The sequence below is a fragment of the Toxoplasma gondii genome, chromosome X (genome assembly GCF_000006565.2).
Source record: "Toxoplasma gondii ME49 chromosome X, whole genome shotgun sequence".
Taxonomy (NCBI): domain Eukaryota; phylum Apicomplexa; class Conoidasida; order Eucoccidiorida; family Sarcocystidae; genus Toxoplasma; species Toxoplasma gondii.
The window spans coordinates 875371-892675 of NC_031478.1; the positions used below are offsets into that span (position 1 = coordinate 875371).

A 17305-nucleotide genomic window follows, 5' to 3' on the forward strand; every position below is an offset into this window, starting at 1 on the left:
TTTCGTCTTGCCGACCTAGACCCGCAACGATACAGTGCACAGTGAGTTTTGTCGCGACCAGGGAACCTCCCGCGAGTGCTGGTCTTTCCACGGTGTCGACCGCGCCTTTTCGAGGGACAGGGGGAAGCCGTCGGTCATCTTTCTTCTGTAGATACGCTGTGACACACAGAAGAGGGAGAAGAGGGATCGAGGAAGAAAGAAGAAAAAAAGCAAGGAGTGTCTGTCAACAGGAAAGCGGCTCAGCGAACACGGGCGCCCTGTGGCATCTACAGACATCGACAGAGACAGGAAGGCAGCAGGAGGACCGGGCCTGCTGTCCCCGGGAAAGGAGAGAAGACAGGTCGCCACTGCGTTGCGTTTTCCTGAACGGAAGAGAAGCGTTAACGTTTTCTAGCAACGATGGGGTCTGCAAGGGAACCAGGAGATAGTGGCGCCGCGCTGCCTGTCCCTGCGTTCCCTATCGCGTATCACGGTGAGTCGAGGGCAGAGATGCTTCATCCCGCGAAGGTCATGCCGGGAATTAAGATCCAAAGGAATGACGAAATGCGGGTTTCTGAACGCGAACCTGTCTTTTCTGCTGTGCCAGGGATTCTCAAGCGTATCATTTTTCATGGAAAAGTGTGACCAACAAAACAGGATATATAATGTGCGGACTGCCAGGGCACAGAGAGTATTACATACAAGCGTTTGGTGACAACGCATGTCTTCACGCCTTCGGAGTTATCAATCTCTGACACTTGTGCCCAAGTGCTGTTCGTGTCTGCGAAGGAACTTTTCAGTTATATGATTTCTCTCTCCGGATTTGTGTGTCTCAATTTCGTGTTTTCGTCGTCTTTCTCGACCCCCATGCCGCTGGTTCGGTCTCGTCATTTCCATGCTCTCCTGTAGTCAATGCGGCGACGCGTCCAATTCTTGCATTCCGTTTCTGCCCCGTTACGTGCCTGTGCCTTGTCGTCAGCGCGCGTGTACAACCATGCCTTTTCTGTGTCTGTCTCCGACTTCTTTTCAAGGCGGTGCCCCCCTGTGGTTCCGATCTTTTCGTGGTGCTTTTCTGGCTGTCGCCCCGTTTGATCTTCTGCCTCACCCCAGTCCAATCTCTCTCTGTCCTCCTATCATCGTTTCGACTGCTACTTGTCTAACGAGATGTGGAACACTCGCGAATGCACAGGACATTTCTGAAGTAAATCTAAATGCTCTTTCTGCTGCAGATGACCAGCACCTCTTCCCCTCTTTGCTCCCTGAGATCGAGGCGCGGCTGCCTCTGGAGTCGGTCTGCATCCGGTGTCCTTTGTCTCCAAGTGTCCCTCTCCAGTGCAGTGGCCTTCGGCTGGAGTTTCTGCCCCACAATGGGCCTCGTGGCGACGGGCTCCTGCAAGCGGCTGCGGGCAGCGCTTCGTCTTCAACTTCCTCTCTCTCTGCTCCCTCTGTGGCGATGAAGGCGGCTCTCGCCTCCATCGCCGGAGTCGCCGCCCATGTCCCCATTGGCGGAGGCACGACCGCCGTTGCAGGGACAACTGTCTTGAGCGGCGCCTCCGCCGGGACGGGGACGAGTGGAGATGGGGCCTCTCGACCTGCAAATGAAGCGCATGCGGACCGCCCTTTCGTCTACCTGCAGATTCTCCACCTTGAGGGAATGGAAGACTACAAAACCCACCATCGAAGGTGAACAAGACCGTGATTTAACTCTGGGACCCGAAACAGTAATGCGTACATAAACACAGAGGGAGCGAGAGAGCGCAGTGTTTGAGGATGCAGGCCGGACCTTGGTGTGACTGCATGGGTGGGGGTGCATTTACAAGCTATATAAATATATATATATATATGCGTTTGAACAGATAGATGCATGCGTACGTGAGTGCGTGTGGAGGTCACTTAGCTCTTGAGAGACAGGCAGCGTGTTTCCCGAGGGAGGAGAGAAGTTTGAAGTTTGCCACGGTAAAGGAAGAAGCGGGAAGACCGAAAGGGCGTGATTCATTTCTCTAGTGACCGGGCTCAGGGGGCTTGAATCGTTGAATCCCTTGCCGGATCGAGATAGGGAGGTTATGCTGGGGGAGGCGTCTCATTTTTGTCCTCGTCTCGCGTTTCCGTGGATCTCTGGAGTCGCGTTTTCTCTGGGCTGTTGGGCTCCCCTTTTCTTGAGCTTTCTCCGTCTTCGTGATTTGTCTTGGGTTCTGTGTAGTCATGCGTCCAAAACACGAAATCGGGAGTAGAGATACAACCCATGGCTAGAATCCGAGGGACACAGTGCGCTTAGCATGATAGTTGTGAAGATCACAGTAGGGCTTGCAATCGGTAATCAGAGACCTTCGAGATCTAAGCGAGGAGTCGAACGAGTCGCATACGCTCCCCGGAAAAAGCTGATAAAGAGGCCTGCTGGACACCGGTGACTTCGCGACTCCTGCGCTTTTTGTTTCCTTGTTGGTCTGAAGAATGTTGAAGGCCTGGGTGGACGGCCTGACGGAGCAACATGAAGAGTGGCTGGTACTCTACGTCACGCCGTTCACCGAGAGCGACTCGCAGAACAAGTCGTTCAAGAAGCTGCTCGATAAACTGCGGAGTGATTTGAATACCCAAGGATCCCGTAGCAAGGAACGATTTCTGCGACTCCCCACAGACGCAACGGGCAAATTTACAAACTGTTCGGCCTTTCAAGATCTCTGGAATGTGAGCCAGAACGCCCACACTCTGCGTCGCCCCGAACAACGCATCACATTCACAGCTGCCTAAGTGCCTAGCAACTTGCGCGTATGTGTACCTGTGCATGTGCGTCTCTCAAGCTGTGTGCGTGGGTCCAACGTCTCCTTTTTTGAGGCTACTTGTGTCCATTTCAACTTGATCATGTTCAAGCGGTGAGTGCATGCGTTGAAACCCGTACAATCAGGCTGTTTCGACCCACTTCAGGGATTCATTTTTCTCTGGGCATGCCAGAATGCTTCCCTGTCTTCGACATATATACGTAAACCGTGAACGTGTACACGTACTCTGCATAGGTTTCTGAAATGGTAGAGATTTGTACGATGGTCACGTTTGTGTGTTGTGGACTAGGGACTTGGGCAATCATAGGTTCTCCTTTTGTTTTTCGCGTCTCCACTGTCTCCTTTGTGTTCTTTGGTTTCTCGTCCTCGTTTCTGTTTTCCTCAGATCTTTATGATTCGCCTCAAAGAAACGTTGGTAGCTGCCATTGAGACGCGCTACATTCAGTTAGAGGACGACATTCAGCGCCACAGTCAAATGCAGGAACCTCGTTTCTGCCCTCTGTTTGTGGCCAAAGAGAATCTTGCGCTTCTCCATGAACGCTGCAACCGCCTGGAGGTATGCGAGACTGCTGAAGTCGACATGGGAATCGGGAAGAGCGGCTCGTTTCGATCGCATTCGTCTCTCTACCGACTGACCGACATTGCTTCCGGCTCTGGACTCTTGCACAAACACAGCAGAGCAGAGCAAGCCACATTCGCGGACAGCCCCCCTTTTCAGAATCGCCGTCTGTTCCCTTTTTAAACACGCATTCCACTATTCATACTACATATATACACACCTCGTCTACAAGTCTATACATACATCGACTTTCTGCGTCCCTCGAGTTGTGAAGACTCTGCTTGCTTCGATGTCGCGGATGGTTTTAGCGACTCGGGCGCTGTGTCGCGAAACCGAGCGTTGACGTCTTTGCAACACATGATGGGTGTTCGGTTTCCCCTGCTTTCTTCAGGATGCCTTGGCAGTGTACGATACGATGGATCTTGGCAGCACGAGTCGCCACAGCTCCGCTGTCGACATCAAGCAATGCCACAGTTTGTTTATTTCTTTTGGCTTCGAGACGCCTGAGGACGAGGTTCCTGTCTTCTTCGACCCCGTCCGCCTCCGGCTTCTCCAGGCCCGTGTCCGAAACGACACCATCTCCTACGTCCAGTTTCGCCAGTATCTGTTTGCCAAGCAAGCTGACCTACTTGTGCGGCTGCGCCGTGGTAAGCAAACTAAGACAAGACGGTAGGGGCCACAGAAGGTGGACAAGAGCAAGTGCGGGAAGACACGAGAGACAGGAGAAGAGAGACAAAGTGCGAGAGCCAAGACATGCGATGTATGAGAGGAGAAACCAATCGAGAGAGGTGAAGAGAGACTGACTTAAGAGAGACAGGAGATACGGACAAAAGGAGATAAGAGAGAAGAGCAAAGTAGGAGACAAATACCTGGGCAGTAGAAAACGGGAGACGCCAAAGGAGATATGCCTCGGTGGTGGCTTCTCCAGACGCTCTTGGGAAGCAGCAAAAGGCAGGCCATCAGAAAGATAAATGCGAAAACGTCAGGGGGTGACCTCGCCGCCAAGCATGCGGGCGTGTGCGTGGGTATCTTGGGAGATAGAGAAAAAGACATGCTTCTCTTTTGCGACATTTTCCTCCTCTTTCTCTTTTCGACACATGCTTGCCTCAGACTCCTCATCTGGACCCAATCACAGACTCAGCCGTGGCTGTTCCTTGTCCCGACATGCCTAGATTGCCCGTCCTCGAGATGCGTTGTGCCTCTGCCTTCCTTTAGCCGAAGAGATGAGCGCTCGGGGAGTTGAGATGACCTCGTCACTGCACAAGGAAATAGTCGCTGAAGGCTTCGCCGTCGCCGGCCATGTCTGGGCCTTCCTCGCTTGCGTGAACCTCGCACACTTCATCGTCACCAAGGTAAGGTTTCAGCTGTCTGCACCGGCGAATGCCTCGTTTTGCGGTGTTGTTTTCCTGCATCTGCCACGCTTGTTACTGGCTTGGCGCCTGCCTTCTCTTCTCCTCTTTCACATCTCTCTGCAGCTCTCCTATTTATGCCACGGTCTCCTGGTTGTCGTTGCACGTCTGTTATGTCTATCCATATCAGAGTGCGCAAGCAAAGAGATTGCCCCGAGTGGCATCTGTTCGTCGCGTTGGCGACGTACTCGCGAGGACGTACGAGGTCAATTTTGGCCTCTCTGGTGTGTCCAGGCTTTTGCCGCCGAGCATGCGCCCCTCTCTTAGCAACACGCACCCACCGGGGAACCTCATTTTCTCCGCGCGGTTCTCTGAGGCGTTTGTACCATTTTGGTTTCGTCTGTAACTTTTCATCCTCAGCGGTTGGCTGGATCGTCTGCGGCGTTCGTCGACGTGTCATTGCGTCTGCAGTCGCTTCCTTTTTTTTTCTGTTTTTTCCCCATTGGTCGTGGCTCTTTCGATTTCGGTTGCTGTCTTGCGTGCGCCTCTCCACGTTCCATCGCACCTGGTTCGTCTCCACACCGTTGCCTTCTGCTTGCAGTCCATGGTTTCCCCCGGGTGTTCTTCCACTGTGTCGAGTGAGGGCCCGTCTCGGGCCTCTTCTCAACCCAGCGCAAGCAGGTCGCCGCGAGCGCCCAGCAGCATGAGGAGCGGCCTGCTTCCTCTGAAACGTCCTGGGTTTGCGGTCACTCGAACTCTCCATCGCCTCACGCCTCCCCAGTTTTCTCTGTCCCCCACGCGACGGCAACAGGCACAGCGGACGTCTTCCCAGGAAGGGACTGGGAGCAGCAAATCGGCGCTGTCGTCTCCAGCGTCCCCGACTCTAGCGGGCTCCAAGAATCGGCTCTCGGGAGGCGATGGAGTCCCAGGCGAGCCGGGCCTCGAAACGGTGCGAGGGCATGAAGCAGGGGGCCTGGGACTCCCCGGGACAGTTCCCGCCTCGCAGGCCCGAAACGCGGCGCACCTATATGCCTACGGAGCCCAGCAGCTTCAGCGGCTTATCGCCTGGAGAGAGAGGTCGCGGTGGAGTCTCCCACTTTTGGATTTTCCTCTGGATGCGTCAGGAGATCACAGTGAGACCCGTGGGTCGCCAGGACCCTTTTCCGGTGACATCGCGGCAGGGGAAGCCAGGAAACATGAGGCTGAGGTGAGGAAGAACACCGAACAGGGAGCGTTAGACGAGCGAAACGAACCGGGGGAGGAGCGTGCTTCTTCACGAAGAGATACACCTCGTCCGTCGCGGGTGGCTTCGGCTGTTGTTCTGGGGGAAGTGGAGAAGATGCGCGAGGAGACCGGAGACAGTACGACGCAGCGAGAAACGCGGGGCTTTGTGCGAAGCGCCAGCAGCCCCTCTGCGGGGTGGGTGACACCCAGGACAGCGGACGAAGAGGGAAACGCGCCCCCGGTGTCTTCTTTCTCTCTGCCCTGGTGGCTGTGCACCAAGGGGGAACTGTTGGAGGAGCTACAGCGTCTCTCAGATGCAGAGGAGCTCCTCGTTCACGTTTTTGTCTTAGCAGGCCAACAGTATGTGGCCTGCGGGTATTTTAGGCATGCCGCACGTTTGCAGTTCAAACTCGCTTCAGCGCATTTCAAGAGAGGCGACTTCGAAGAATGCAGAAAGTCCCTGGCCAAGATGCTACCGTTGTTCGTCAAGGAACCGTGGACAGCGGTAAGGGGCCGACGGTTAAAACCTGACTAGAAGAGCTTCCCTATGTCTCTGTAGAGCGTGGAGATGCGACGAGTATGGTTGCTGTGCGTCTGGCTCCCAAGGCTAAAGGTACCCATAAGGCTAATCGTGTGCTTAGATTTCTAGCTTTCTAGCAACGTGCGCTTGCGCCTCAACGGTTGGTCTGGCCCCGTCTCTTTGCGTTACGTTGGTCTCCACATCCTGTTTCCCTGCCATCTGTTTCTCTGCCTCCTCAGCTCTGGGTTCAATGCCAGCAGCTTATGGCCGAAGCTGACCGCGGTCTCGGCGACGCCGATGCGCTGTCTTCGTCCTATTTCCTCTCCAATGTCAACGCTGTCCCCAACCCTCCGTTTTTCTCCTGGCGGCGCTCCCACGCGCTCAGTGCTTCGAAATATGTCAGCCGAAAGGCGGAAACTCGAGCCCGTTTTCCATCGAGTGGGGAGGAAAGAGAGAAGCGTGAAGAGGGCGAGGCAGACAGCGGTGACGACGCGCTGCACAGAGTGCGTGACGTCTCCGCTGCCGGAGCCGAGACGGAGTCTCTCCTCCCCCCTCAAGTCTATCTGCAGCGGTTCGTTTCTCTGGCCCGAAGTCAGGCAGGACTGCACTGCGTTCTCTCCGACGACGGAGACGGGGTGGAGCGTCCATCCCTCTCGTCCGGCTCGCTACGGGAGATGTCAAGTGGGGAAACGAGGAGGGACGCGAGCCTACCGCAACTTAACCCTGTCGGACTTCCTGCAAGCGCGGCTCCCACCTCGTGCCTCAAGTCGCCTTCTTCGTCAATGGAGCAGTTGAAGGACCCCAAAGAAAGTGGAATGGATGCCGTCTTGGAGAGGAGAAGAAGAGGCAACCGTTCGTTAACTCGGTCCGCGACCTTCATGGCAACTGCGTGGCTCGGGCCCGACGTCCCTGAACTCCTCAGAAAAGAGGGGCAGATCTACATTCGAGCGGCGCCAAACCTGTTCTGTTGGGGAGCACTGAAGCCTGCCCTTGTTGGCCTGCACAGTGAACACGTGAGGGAGCAAGTCCGCAGGATGCGCCCGGCTCTGTCCCTCGCCTCCCTCCCGCAGGTAAGTAGGCGGCAAAAATTGGTGGGAGACACAAGATAGCAACCGCAGAGACCGAGCAGTGCCAAGCCTTCAGACTGAGGAAGGAATAAGAAGCGCGAGAAGGGCGCGGGGATACCAGAATGCAAAAGCCGACGCATGCTTAGAGGTGTCTATACGTATATACTTATTAAATCAATATATGTATTTGCAGCCAAATATGGGGACATCTGAGACATGTAAATAATGCCCATTGAGTGAGGGCGTCTAATTTGGTGTCTTTAATGTGTGCGGTTGTATGCGTGCGTGTAATGCCTCTCTCAGACGGGGCAGTTGGAGGCGTTCCTTTCTTCCTGCCAGGGTCTCGTTCCGTCGTACGGTCCCGATGACACTCCCTGCACAGTTCCATTTGTGACGCCGACGGCCGCGACGAGCACGCATCAAGGCCTTTCTTCGAGGGCTTCGGGGGGCTTCGCGGCGGCTTCGAATCCTTTCGCAGCTGTTCTGAAGGCGTCTCTGGACGGCAGAACAGTAGGATCTCACAACTCTTTCTTCCATCCGACTCCACGGCACCTGGTGCGCGGGGCGGAGGCGAGCGAGGTGAGAGGGGAGAGGCCTGAAGGCTCTGCATACTCAGCGAACACGCCTTCGGCGGTGCCGCCCTGCTGCATGACCGGCGGCCGTTTGTCGGGGGGAAGCGGTCCGAGTGGATCGTCAGTGTACCGGCCCTCCGTTCAGAGTCGGTTTGGAATCTTTCGTCCTTTCTTTTGTTCCCGACAGGAAGCGACCGACACTCTGTCCACGGCTTTTCTGTCTGGAAGCTCCATCCGAGGTGGGGCGGCGTCCGTCGCTTCGCATCCTGGGGGAGTCTTGGGGAGTGTCGACCAAGAGCTCTTAGAGCAGGCAGTTATCCGACAGCTTGTCGACCTCATTCCGCTCTACCGGCTTCCCTGCCACCCAGAGTTGGAGCCTCAGAACGCCTGTCTCCTCGCCTATGCGACGACCCTCGAAAGGGTCAAACCCAAGTCCACCGCCCAGGTCCTCGGCCAGCTCCAGCAGCGCCGGTTGCTGCCGGTCCTCTCGCCTTCAGGCGGCAACGCGTCAGACTCCGGAGGCCCGGCTGGCGGCAGGGGGACGCGGGAGAGAGACAGCTGGACGTCCCGGGATCCCCGCTTCGAGGGAGGCGCGGGGCATGCTGGGGGACGGGCCTCAGGGGACTCCACAGAGCTCGACCCCAAGACGAAGCCATTCGATCCTGAAGCTGAGGAAGTAGTCGGAAGTGGACCACACACGAGACGCAAAACAGATGGGGAAGACAGACAAGGCAGAGGCGAGTCGGGAGGGGATGGCGGCAGGAGAGAGACCGACATGCCGCCTCTCCCTGTTGATGGGGGGACAACGCCACGATCTGCGACTGAAGCAAAAGCAGGGGAGGTGGGGCAAAACTGCCACCAAGGGGACACCGGACAGCAGGTGCAGGCTGTGAGCCGCCGAGACTCGGATGAAGGCGTGACTACGGGCCCTTCCGGGACGCCAGGGAGCGACGCTGCCCCACAAGCTGGCTCGCATGCAGAGACGCTCTCGGTCAACGAAGCTTCGGCGAGGACACGCGTAGGAAGGTCTTTGCAGGGAGATGCCACGCCAACGGGAGATCTCTCCAGCGGCGCGAATTCAGTCCGTTCCTCTGGACTCAGTGAGCCGAGCTCGGGGGCAGTGTCCAACCGCAGTGGAGCCCAGCACCTGGCTCCAGGGGTTCCGGCGAGCCAGTCGACTCCGGGTCAGGGTGCGACTCAGAAAGATTCGGCAGGGCTCGAGCGAGTCGGGGGGGGGGAGGAACCGCAGCGCGCCCTTTTCTCTTCGTCGTCAAGCGCAGACCTTGCGGTTCAGTTCCGCGTCTACGGGCGAGGATTGTCAGACAGCGGTGGACGGGACGAACGGTCTCCGAAGGGGGACGACGCCTTCAAAAGCGAGGCAGGGGCGAGCCCCCCGCGGGAGGCCTTGCCCACAGGAGACCCTGGAGTTCGTGAGGAGACGCGTGGCTCTGCCGCAGCTCCTGAAAGGGGCGAGAAGTCCCCGAGTACGCGGATGCGGCCGCAGCCTCTACGCGAATCTGAAGTGGCGCCGACCGCAGGTTCAGCGGCCTCTCCACACTATCGCTCCTCTCGAGCCCTGTCCGTTCTCCAGATGGGGAGCCTCCAAGCCGCAGTTCCCAGTCTGTCTGTGAGCTTAGGGCAGTGTGTCGAGCTGCGACTCCACATCCACTCCAGTTTAGTCGGGTCTGTTGAGGCCGACGCCGTTGTGCTGCGTCTCTCCCAGCTGCCATGCGCCGAGTTCGCCTCCGGCGCCGGAGGCAGTCTGGGGAAGAGCGCCCCTGGATCTGTCGCCGGGTCGCCCTCTGGAGGTGGGGGCCTGTTTGGCGGGGTGCCTTCGCGCCCGCACCTCGACGAGACACATCGTCCCGCGCCGACCTCGGTCTGGCTCGTTGTGGGGTCCTCGCCCAGCGACGAACGGACAGCGTTCGGCTCCGGAGACGACGCGCCACACAGGCCATGGGAAGAGGACGATCAAGGGGCAGAAAGCTACTCGAAAGAAGCAGCGAGGAAGGCGAAGTTGACCCTGCGACCTGGGATGAACTCGCTGTCGCTCTTCTGGAGCAGTCGATCTCAGGGAGTCTTCGTGTTGGAGCAAGTGTGCGTGGTTGTCGGGGCCGTCGTTCTCGTCCAGTGGGCCGGCGAGCTGCCGGCTCCTGGCATGCTCGATGAGGTTCGCCAGGCCATGCAAGACATTCTTCTGGTCTCTCTCGAGCCTAGCGGGGATCCACGACGTGACCGGGACGATTCGGACGACGAGACAGGAGGGACCCTGAGAAAGCGTGGTGCGATGCTGTCGTCTTTTTCGTTTTTATCTGGAAGTATAAGCACCCGTGGAAACACCAAACTGCACAGAATCGCGCCCGCAGCGATCAGTGGAGTGAAAGCAGCGCTCCGCGACGCAGCCGCCGAAAGCGTTTCAGACGAGCAAGGAGAGCAACTGGAGAAGGACGCCAGCGAAGGTGCTCAGCGCCGCACCGGCGAAGCCGTTATTGCGTCGACTACGGTGGAAGGAGACACAGCCGCGGGAGCAACATGGCGTCATCGACGCGTCTCCCAGAGATTCTCTAATCCGTTTTTCGCCTTTGCTGACTGGGGCAACGCGTCAGCCGCTCTCGCGTTTGAAGACCGGATGGCCCCGCAGACTCCTGCCTGCCTCCTTCCTGGATACACGCCGTTTGCAGCGACTCTCATTCACTCGGAGGCCCCGCTGGAACGCATGTTGCGGCCGCTGAGCTTCGAGTTTCGACCTCCGGCGACGGCTGTTCGACTCGACATTCAGCCTGCCGGCCCCAACACTTCGTTTCTTTTTCTGAATGCGAAGAACTACGTCAAAATCCGAGTGGACGTCCTTCCAGGTCTCCTGGTTTTCCCCCAGCCAGCGCGGCTGCGCGTGCTCCAGTGTCTCCTTTCTGCCACATGCGCGGGGTCCCTTCTGGCCGAGGAGGAGGACTTGGAGGACGAAGACCTTGCGTCGGACGCCCCAGGGACGCTGTCTGGCACGGCTGGCTCTGGCCGCCTTGGGCTTCAAACTCGGGCGTCAGGCCCGTGCACACAGGGGGCCCTGGCAGAGGGCTCTGAAGCAGCTACGGGGACAGCACGAGACTCATGGGAGGGTCCTCTAGGAGGAGGCGAAGGCGAGGACGGCGCCCGCGACGGTGAGCCCAAGGGTACCTGGTCGTGGGCTGCCTCCGGTCGTGCGCCGTCCACGATCGCCTTGGGCTCCAACAGCATGGCGACCCATCTCGATGACAGCAGCCTGCGGAAACCGGACCAGAACTCGAAACGCTGGCCGACAAGAGGAAGTGCCGTCTCTTTTCAGAAAGGCCTCTTGTCTCCATCGCTGTCTGGCTCCGGCGAGGAGGGCGGACTCCTCTGGAGAGAAGGCTCTACGTTTGGTGCTGGCAGAGGGGGGACTGCGGATTGGATAACCCCGCGGTCGATGGCAACCGGATCCTGGGAGGGCGACGAGCAACTCTTCGAAGGGTCTGCAGTGCAACTAAATTTTTGCTGGGAGGAGGCGATGGCCACCGCTGTTGACGATGTGCCGACGCACATCCAGCTCCAAGGAGGCCAAGGCCAGGACGCGCCAGTAGTCGGAAAGAGGCGCGAGAAATGGGACAGCGAGGCAAAGAATCCGGAAGGGCGACAAGGGGGGGGTTGCCCCCGGTGGCAAACAGGTGGAAATCGCGATGACGATGCTTCGAGTGGCGCAGGAGAAAGCGGCGAGGGCCCTCCTGTTCTCGAGCAGTTCGACTTCATCCGGATCCGCGCACCTGCCGACCAAGATGCAGATGTGCTTGCTATTGTCCCTCGGAGGAGACCCTTGCCCAGGGCGCGTGGAACTGGAGCCCGTGACCCCGCCCCGAGAGACTCTGCCACGTCCAGTCGCATCTCCGAGGAGGACTCCTTTTCAAGCGAAGATGGAAGCTTTGAAGGGACGCCCAAGCCCCTGCCATTGGAATCAGGCTCGGCTTTCGCTTCTTCTCAAGGCTGGTTGGATTTGCCACGATTCTCCCGGAGCGTCGACGTCCTAGTCCCTGTGGTCCCCGTCCATGCGATGAGCGTGAGGACACCCACCAGCTTCGACAGGGCGAGCAGGGTCGCTCCGTCGTTCAGCATGATGGGCCAGGGCGAGGATGTTGCAGACGAAACTGGGAGACAGAGACCCGATGCGGCTTCGTGGCTTGGCGAAGGCCAGCACAGCGAGGAGCCACAGGAAGGTGTCACCGTATCTGCCACCGCACTCGCGCCTCCGGGAGATTCAGCCGAATCGCAGGCGTCGGGCGCAGCGACCGTAAGCCAGGAGAAGAGAGAGAGAGTCGAGGCAGTTGGGCAACTGACCAGTTCGGCGAGGGTTGTCACTGACATCACTTGCGGAGTAGTTTCTCCGTAAATTACTTCTCGTTCTGGTGTTTGGTGTTTGCCAGATGTGTGTGTGTGTTTGCTGCCGCCAGGGTTAGTCGAGATCGGGTTTGGTTCGACCGCGATCGCACGGTTTTGCGCGCGCACGGATGTACAGTAACTTCACCAGGACTTGCACTGTACATGTATATGTATGGAAACATGTATGTGGATATATTTGCAAAAGGCATTGATACATCTACAAATATATATGCTTGTACAGAACAGACATGAGCTATGCGTGAACTAGTAAGTGTGTACTTACGAGTGTGCATTTCGCGCATGTATCTATCAAAACGTGTTAGTATTTACATTTTCCTAAGTCTTGTCGTTCTGTCTCCGCCACTCTTCGTCTCGCAAGTCGTCGCCTTGGTTTGTCTGCTCAGGCGCACGGTGGCGCGCCGTCTCCCGATCGCGCAGGGGCATTAGAGACAGATCAGGAGGCCGGCGGCAGCTTTTCGAGGCTCGCATCTTCATCTGGTGCATCATTTCGCGACGTCCTGCAGCCTGTGAAGTCGCGCGGTTCGCGAACGTACGGCAAGCAACGCTCGTCTCTGTTTCGTTGGCGCTCTGGGTCTGCCGTGTCATGGCAAGACAACGCGAGGCACGGAAAGCGCGAGTCGCTCGAGGACAGAGACACTCGCCTGGCGCTGTACCCTTCGCATTCAGGGACTGTCCGCTATGGCTCCGCGTCTTGGGGAGTCGTCAGGCGAGATGACGCAGATCCATTTCCGGGGAGCACAGAGAAAGAAGGCAGTTCGCTGGCGGTGACTGAGGAGACAGCGCATGTCGTTGCGTCGCTGCAGTTCTACACAAGTACGGGGGTTGATGTTCGTGACCGCACACTGCGCCGGGCGCGCCGACGACAAAAGGTGAAGCAGGCGAAGGCTGTGGCTGAACGCGGACGGGCGGGGACAACGCAGGACGATACAAGGGGGCCGCAGAGCGAGGGCTCAAGAGAAAACCTGGAACGCGTACCTTCTGGGTTGGACTCTGATGACTCGGTTCCCAATTCGCTCTTGGGGTATTTCGTCCCTTCGATCTACTGTAGAGACGACGAGAATGGTTTGTGCCTGTCTCCTAGTCGCTCTGGCATGCGCGTTTCTGGCCTTCGCCCCGCGGGGTTTCCTGCCTACATGGACTGCTCTCCCTCTGCGGTCGACAGGGGCGGCGCGAAGCGACAGGGGAATTCGACAGGATACGAGAGCGGCCGATCAAGTGACATGGGCATCTTGGCTCGTCCTTTGTCGCGTTTTGACCGAAGCATCTCTGTGACTGAGGGGGGCATAGAAGGAAGGCGAGACCTTCTTGCAGGCGAAGGCTTGGAAGAGCAATTCGACAGCATCACTTACTCCATGTCCAGTACAAATGTTTATCGTGAAAGAAAGGAGAAGTCTCGCCATCCGTTGAAATCGAAGACGGCGAAACGAGTGCCGCAGACAGCCGGCGAAACCCCTCTGGGAGACACTCGCGTCGCGTCTCCTTCAGAGAAGAAAGAAAGAAAGGACGACTCTCTCGATGAAAAGGGAAGGTATCGCGGCGTCTTCTCACCGTGTCTCTTCTCGACCGAGGAAGGCGAAGAGGACACCTCGAGCACAAGTGAAGAAGATGCGGAGCCGTTCACGAGCGATCCACAGCCTCTCACGATTCTCAGAGTGCAGACATCTCGTGTCCATCGCCTCCAAGTTCGGCAAGCTCTTACGCACTTTTGCCGGACGCTGCATGCGTCAGGAGGCACTGTTCTTAATCAGATTTTCGTGCAGAGTTGCTCACCGACCGAGCCGATGGTTCTAGACTACGCGTCGATCTCGCCTGTCTCCGCATGGGAGAACGACAGAGAAGAGCGAAGCGTCGAAACGACTCTGTCTGAAGAGGCACACAGACGGAGGCAAAGTCGACGGCTCGACGGTATCCGCGTCAGTCTGATTGTGCCGTCGCCGTTGTGCCCGGGCTTCCCTTCGCAGCTCCACTGTCAAGACTCAGGTACACACCCTGGCCATCTGTGTGTTTCGTTTTCGCCTTTTCCTCGCCTCGTTTTTTCTGTCTTTGCCGTGCTCTGCACCAGCGCATGATATCTGTGCCCCGTCCCGTTCTCCCAGGATTCTCGCTGCCGTGTGCATTCTGTCTTCGCTTCTGCCTCCTGTGTGAGTTTCGGTCCCTTGCTCATTTCCTGTCGTCTCTTTCTCTCTGTGTCCACCCTTGCAGATTCGGTCCAGTTGAAAACACTCCTGTGGGGCAGCCAAGTCACGACGCTTCTGGTGCGTCTTCAGCACCCTCGCCAGGACGATGGTCTCGACGACTCCTTCGGTTCGCGTCCACAACATCTCAGTTCAACTGGCTTTTCTGCTCCGCCGTCTTCTGTCCCTCAGTTGTTGTCTGCTGACGAAGCAGACCCGAGTCGCGCGCAAAGCAGCGGCTCCCACCTTCCTGGGCCTCTCTCGTCTGAAAGTAAAGACGAGCGACGACGACAGGGAACGGAGCAGTATCGAGCCCAGCGAGCGGAAGGACCCTCCTGGAGAGGAGAAGAGAGAGAGACAGGCGCGTTCAGCGAGACAAGAAGACACGAACAGAGACTGGTAACCCTCCACGAACAGGAGGAACGCTGGGCGGGACAAGGGGAGCGGGAGACGAGTTCTTCCTGGCAAGACGAGGAACCCGCAGTGTCCCTAACGCCGCGTTTCGAGCCCTATCTGCTGTCTCTCTATTATCACTTCCTCCATCCTCATTGCCCAGACATATCGGCTGAGGACAGTCCCCACCCGGATGACGCTCCCGCCTTCTCTGCCTCTGCACTTGGGAACTTGGGTGGCCCTGCCTCAAAGCCGCCGCCTCTAGCTTTACCGTCGCCATGGTCGGAGACAACCTCGCGTCTCGACGAGAACAACACAACTCTGCGGCCCAGAAACACAGACTCGCAACCACTCGTTTATCACATTCCTCTTATGCTTCCAGTGCAAAAGGCCCCCGTCGAGGTCACAGTCCTCGCGCCCCGCACCGGCCGAGTATCGACGCCTCTGTTTGTCTCTCTGGTCTTCACCAATTGCTCGGATGTAAGCGAGAAGAAAACACAGAGCCGTTGGGAGGGGGGGAACCGTGGAACATGGGCATGAACAGTCAGAGAGAGCGCAGACAAGAACAAGGCAAGGAACGCACGGAAGAAGCAAACAATAGGCAACCGCCCAAGCTTGAGAAACACGGTCTGCCGCGTTTTCTCTGGGTCACCCGACTGTTGTTTGAGGCTAGTCGCCACGCCGTCATGGCAGATATGTTTTTTGCTTGCCGTTTGTAGGTTTCTGTCCGCTCGGTTTTGCCTCGAAAGCCTCGCCTCTTCTGTCTACCTTTGCTGTTTGTCCTTGCCAGCGTCTGTCACTTTGGGGGTGTTCTGCTCTGTCATGTCTCTTTATTTTTCGTACGAAAGCGAATCCTTGTCGTCTGTTTCCTACTTGCGTAGATCCGACTTGACGTGCGTCACTCCGTGTCCCTGGAGTTTGACGGGGCGTACTCCCAGCGCCGGCAGCCTTTTGCAGGCGACCCAAATAGCTCCTCCCTTTCCTCTGCCTTCTCTTCCTCTCGCTCGGGGCTATTTGCCGACGACAGCCATTCTTCGCATTTCCCCAGTGGTCAACGAAGTGTAGGAAGCGGCTCGAAAGGCGAGCGTGGAGAGAAGAGTGAAGTCCTCACCAAAGCCAACACTAGCGGATTACCCGACGGAGACAGACGACGAGGGACGACTGGGGTGTCACAAACGGAAGGCCCCGGGGCTTCTCCGCGTCTCGGCGAATGCCACGACTGGCTCATGGTAGGTTCTCCTGAGTCTACAAGAAACGAGGGAAACGACGGTTTAGGTTTCTAGGGTTCAGGGTGGGGATGTATAGAACGAGAGGTGCAGGATAGCCATGAGAAAGAGATAGGAACAGGACAGAGAGCGGAACAGAAACAGAGATAGCAAGAAACAGCGGAAAGGCCCGGGTGGAAGCAGAGCTACAGGGTCACTGCTGAGAGAAAAGGAGACAAACCCAATAGAGGTAGAGAGGAAGACAGCAGAAGAGACTGATCAAGGAAGATTCTGAACCGTGAGATTGGTTTTAGCGCAGAGTGAACGGAGCCTCTCGAAGGCTGCGTCGTCAGCGGCCACTTTTTCGTATTGAAACCCGTCTCTGTTTTCACCAAGATGGTCCGACAGGCTCATACACAGCCGACAAAGAAGACGCACGTCTGTTGTGTTTCTACAGGATTGCTTCACTGCATTGCCGTCTCCTTGTTTGCTTCTGCCTGCATCTCATCTTCTCTGCAGGTTGGCTCCAAGTCTCGCACCACCGTTCTTCCTGCTCGGAGCCAAACACAAGTTCGATTTCAGTTGATCCCACTCCGTGCAGGGTCTCTCTTTCTTCCTGTCGTCCGAGTGTATGTCCGCCCAACCGAAGCGCTACGCTCTTCAGGGAGTCTGGGTGGCCAGGCGATGAGCCGCCGCTGTTCTCGAAATTCGCTGCATACTGATAATATGCCAGGCGACCCGAGCGCATTACCACAACTCAGACGAAGTGATACACCTGGATCTCCCAAGACGAAGCAAGCTAGCGAGATGTCCTCCTCTGCTTCCTGTCACTTTTCTGGAACTGAAGAAAGCGCCGGCTTCAGGAAGTTCCTAACAAGTGCAGATGGAGGTGAAAGCTACAACGGTGGCTGGGTCACGATGCCTGCAGGGGACTCGGTGACGGCAGGCAGAGAAGTGTTGGTACTGCCGAAGGTTCATTCGAAGCCAGATTTAAGACTCCTTCCATAATACAGAAAAAGAGCGACTATAATTGAAAGAGAGAAAAGAAATGAGAAGGGACAGAAACGATATGTTAAGGAAGG

General features: G+C 57.2%; 1 protein-coding gene across 1 annotated transcript; it reads left to right on the forward strand.

Moving 5' to 3' along the window:
- Window positions 1–399: 399 nt before the first annotated feature.
- Window positions 400–17231, forward strand: TGME49_227610 (hypothetical protein; the record flags this gene model as incomplete). The annotated part of the gene is made up of 14 exons (XM_018780177.1): window positions 400–472; window positions 1209–1662; window positions 2430–2664; window positions 3142–3312; window positions 3707–3962; window positions 4531–4667; window positions 5266–6393; window positions 6648–7478; window positions 7779–8054; window positions 8235–12341; window positions 12835–14431; window positions 14654–15498; window positions 15900–16247; window positions 16743–17231. 14 exons carry the CDS (start codon window positions 400–402, stop codon window positions 17229–17231), a joined length of 10947 nt encoding a protein of 3648 aa, XP_018636072.1.
- Between the last annotated feature and the right edge of the window lie 74 nt (window positions 17232–17305).